This window comes from Eucalyptus grandis, chromosome 4 (assembly GCF_016545825.1).
Source record: "Eucalyptus grandis isolate ANBG69807.140 chromosome 4, ASM1654582v1, whole genome shotgun sequence".
Classification (NCBI taxonomy): domain Eukaryota; kingdom Viridiplantae; phylum Streptophyta; class Magnoliopsida; order Myrtales; family Myrtaceae; genus Eucalyptus; species Eucalyptus grandis.
Genome location: NC_052615.1, coordinates 20,440,018 through 20,444,352, shown reverse-complemented (window position 1 = coordinate 20,444,352; position 4,335 = coordinate 20,440,018). Strand labels below are relative to the sequence as shown.

The following is a 4,335-nucleotide window of genomic DNA, read 5'->3' as shown; positions in this document are numbered from 1 at the left end:
AGAAAATCACTGGCAAAAAGTAAATCCAAAATGTGGAACTCATGTGCATCTAGCCGCAAATGATAGAAACTAGGAGTCGGATAGTCTGCGACATCAGCTTCACAAAGTTGTTGAGTTTCATCATCGATCTGTTGCAGCATCACTTTTACGTAACAGAAGTTGCTACCACGGTGTGTGCAACAAATTCTGCAGTTTGCCAACTGAAATGTTTTGTCCATTGATGATTTTTTTTTTTTTTTAAAGTTCCTAGATCTATCTGAACAGCACTATCATAGCCATCATACAAACGGACTTGATTTAAATCAGCTGTCCTCATTGATTAAAACTTTAACAACTGGTAACTGGTAAATTTAATCTATTTAAAATACCAAACCACCTACCTCATCCTATTTCAGCAAACAGAATCATAAAATCATCGGCCTTCCCACCAAACCTTATTGTTCCTTTACTGTCTCATACGATTATATGCAAGTATCCACCAAATTTGACAGATCCTCCAACTAAGCACAACTGATAAAATATAAAACCTTTAGCAAGTTAACATCCCCATGCAACGCTAACCCATTCATGATCCAATCACATGACTCTGCACGACTCAGGGTTCTCTTCACTGAAGTAGTCAGCGCGGTTCGTGTTATAGCCCCTATTCACACCATAACTGCTCTCACTGTAATAAGCCGGCACCCCGTGATAGTATGGCACGGCGCCATATCCTTGGTAATATGGCTGAGGCGGCTGGTTGTACATTCCACTGGGATAAATTGTGGGATATCCCGAAACAGGCTCGGCGATGTGCTTTTGAGCTTTCACTGTCTTCGGTTGTTCTTCTGGAGACGACCCCTCTTTCGGTTGTTGCTTCTGTGGTTTCGGTGTTTCCTTCTTCCTTCCACTTTTTGTCGCCATCTTTCTTGTCGTGTTTCTTCTCAGGCTTCTTCTCGGGGACTATCCCGATGCTCTCCACAGTTTTTCCGCCTTTGCTGGCTATTTTCTCAAGGATTCTCTCAGGACAACAGCTTACCACACTGATTAGCACCCTGTTCTGCTTCTCATCGTAAATTTGGTCTCGGATTTCTCTTGTTCCCAAAACGACAACACCGATAAATTAACTTAGTTTCCTTTCTACGGCTAAATTTTGGTACTAAAGTTTACATCACATAATACTACTTACGGAATCTAATTCACCACAGTCCTCATCCTAAATTCATAATTACAATAGGAACAATGTGTGGGAGACTTTCAATTTTGGAAGAAACAGAATTACCGTTTATGAAATACGACAGCCCAGGATTAGAAATCCAGACATACAGTCGTTAGTTCATTATGAGTTTGCAAAACATTTAGCATGAAAGCTCTATTTATCGCCGATTGTGACTGCCTCACTGAAGTCATGTGAAGTCTGTGGTGATAAAGAAGAAAAACAAAAAAGAAAGTACAACCATTGACACAGTAAGGTGAGACCCACCAGGGAATTTGCACATCACTTTCTTGATCTTCTTGTAGCAGCGATAGCACCCCAGGTCAACCCTCATGACCATTGTTACCTTCTACACTCCACAGTCACGCACACAAACGCACAAAGACAGAGAAAGTGAGTGAACAGCACAAGCAAAGATTTTTTGTACTCTCGCAAACAAAACGAAGCTAAAAGAAGAGAGAAGCATGGCTCTTTCTGCCAACAGAAAAATGAGAAAAATCCTTCTTTTTGTGCAAGAATGAAAAAGAGCTGATCATACGTGGGTTACAATAATCTTGCTATCAGTTAGAAAGAAAGAGTCTTGATAAATTGAAAGGATGAGGAACGTAATATGCACCTTTTCGGCCATTGCTCTCGTCTCCGGTGGGTTTTGCGAGATCTGATCTCTCAAGCTTTAGGAGGAATATGACTGATTGTGGAATGATTCTCTCTCTCTCACTCTCACTCTCTGAGGAATGAAAACTCAAGGGAGATGGACAGAGAGATCAAAGAGACGATAGTGAAGTGAACGGGCAAGATCCAATAGGGTCACATTCATATAGATGAGGACAAGAAGTTCTTGCATCATGTGAACATGTAAGCCTCCGAGCAGCTTCGAATGGGATGACAGCACGTGTTGGTTCGCGGGCGGGTAATCCACGTTGTCGTTTGATGACGGTCGAGACAGTGTTGCCGGTATTCGTCAGCACCTTCACCGAATGCACTCAATCGCCCATTGGAATTTGGATCCTTGCCGCATCAAATTCAACGGATGAGATCGTCGGATGTAATTATTTTGTCGGGTGGTTGTGGGGTCTGATGTTGTCGGCCTCTTATCATATCTTTTTTTATCTACATGTTTTGGAGGAAATAGGCGGGAGAGCCGCTCTGGAGTGAGAGACCCTGCATTATCTTTCTATTTCCTCTCTGTTGGGAAGACAAAGATAAATAAGGAATGAGGGAGCCTCACGGTGGAAAATGTATACATCACATCAGAACTTCTATTTTAGTTACTACCGGATAAGCATGTATAGTAGCCTCCCACGCTTGGAGTGTGAGGATGGGAAGGTCCTTGATGGAAACTTCTCACCTTCCAACTCTCTCCCTGTGTTTCACAGTAACCCAGGAAACAAATTAGAAAAAAAAAAGTGATGTTCTACGGCACGTCGTCTGGTTTACGTTGCAATAATTGACTGGGGGAGTGATCCTTGGCTTTGGCTTCACATGCCAGTCACCTTCGGTTCACAGGAACATAGAAACGAATCTTGCTATAGGTGAGTGTCCTATTTTCCGCGTTGAATTAACAATTACAGATGTCGATGTCCTTCGCCTGCAAACTAAACTAAAAGCAAATGCGGGTGGCCTTCTTATTTGTGATCCACCAGGTCGGAACAATAATTGAATGAAGTTTTCTCCTATCAGAGATGATATAGGTCTAGAGATAATGGGTATGCAAAAGAGCATGATTAAATTATTATTAGGACTTTAGGCTTGCTTGGTGTTTCAACATGTATGGCTTACTTAGGTTTGTCTTGTTGCATCAAACTCGAAATTGGTCTTTGCAGTTCCTTGTATCTGATGAGATGCACCCTGTAAACTCAAAAGTTAAAGACATGAGTCTTGCCATTTTTGTGCAATGGTAATTGTGCTTCAAAGTTCTGAGTCAAGATTGTGTTCCGCGAATACTTCCGAGTGATGAGGACGCTTAATTTAGGTTTCAGAGATAAAATTTGTACTCCCAAGAGAAAATTCAAGTGGTAAAAGCGTGTACTTCTACCCCAATAAAAAGGGGCGGGTTTAGACCACCAAACATTCGGATGGGCACGAGTTTCCCCTAATTTACTCTTTGCGTGTGTGACGAGGAGAGCCTGCCGCACCCAATTGGGGGCTAGTCGGCAGTGGTCCAAAACTATATAGGAGATCAAATGCAATTGGTGATCAGAATGCAATCAGATGGTGCTGAACTGATCTAGAAGATCTTACTAGAAATCGCCAGTCTCAAGCCGGTTAGGATACGTTTGGTGATGTTTACATTCAAAATTGTTCTCGGGAACTTCTGTTTTGGAGAACAATTTTTTAACAAGAACACGTTTGGTAAACTTGTATAATTTATGTTCTGAAATAGAAAAAAAAAATGGAAACACGTTTGGTAAACTTGTATAATTTTTTTGTATTCTTTTAATTTTTTAATATTTTTATTTTATTTTTTTTCTTTATTTTTTTATTTCTTCCTTTTGGCCGGTGACCGGCCAAAGGAAAAAGAAGAAAAAAGAGAAAAAAAGAAGAAGTGTTTCTTGGAATTGTTCCCGAGAAAAAAAAAATTTCTACTTCTTGTTTCTGTTTCAAATCTGTTCCCGGAAACAAAAATGTAAACAAACACGTTTTTGTTCTTTTTTATTTCCCGGAATAAAAGAACAAAAATTTGTGTTCCAAGAAACATAAACAAATTTAAATAAACAGCCCCTTATTAGCTGGTGGCGAGGGCAACAAACTCTTGGGCCCCAATGTGATTTGGCGTTGGCTCCGATCCAATGTCACACTACGAAAGGTTTTACTCATTGTTTTCTTAAAATATGCAAAGCACATATACAACGTGCGAAGCGTTTTTCTATATTGCGGGTGCTGACAAAGGGACAACGTGTGCATGAGTAATGGTGATATGCTTTTGTATCGTGGCTTTTTAGCTGGCTCCGTGTCTTGAAAGAGCTCTCTCTCTCTCTCTCTCTCTCTCTCTCTCTCTCTCTCTTCTCTTTCTCTCTCTCTCTCTCTCTCCTTTTTGACCGAACGAGCAATGTGGAATCTTAAGCCATCATAAGCCTGCTAATTAACAAATTGGAATTGAGCTAATCATGCTTGAGAAAATTGGAAAAAAATGGGAGATT

At 40.7% G+C, this 4,335-nt stretch overlaps 1 protein-coding gene across 1 annotated transcript; it reads right to left on the bottom strand.

Moving 5' to 3' along the window:
- Positions 1-272: 272 nt before the first annotated feature.
- Positions 273-1,996, bottom strand: LOC104441514 (heavy metal-associated isoprenylated plant protein 6). The gene is made up of 3 exons (XM_010054667.3): positions 1,812-1,996; positions 1,463-1,544; positions 273-1,071 (listed from the first exon to the last, which is right to left on the bottom strand). Exons 1-3 carry the CDS (start codon positions 1,821-1,823, stop codon positions 665-667), a joined length of 501 nt encoding a protein of 166 aa, XP_010052969.2. The 5' UTR covers positions 1,824-1,996; the 3' UTR covers positions 273-664.
- Between the last annotated feature and the right edge of the window lie 2,339 nt (positions 1,997-4,335).

Bases quoted from the DNA above. Each gene is read 5' to 3' on its own strand.
- LOC104441514 (XM_010054667.3), bottom strand. The intron at 1,072-1,462 runs GTGGGTCTCACC...TGGGAACAAGAG, and splicing joins AGTGATGTGCAAATTCCCTG to AAATCCGAGACCAAATTTAC.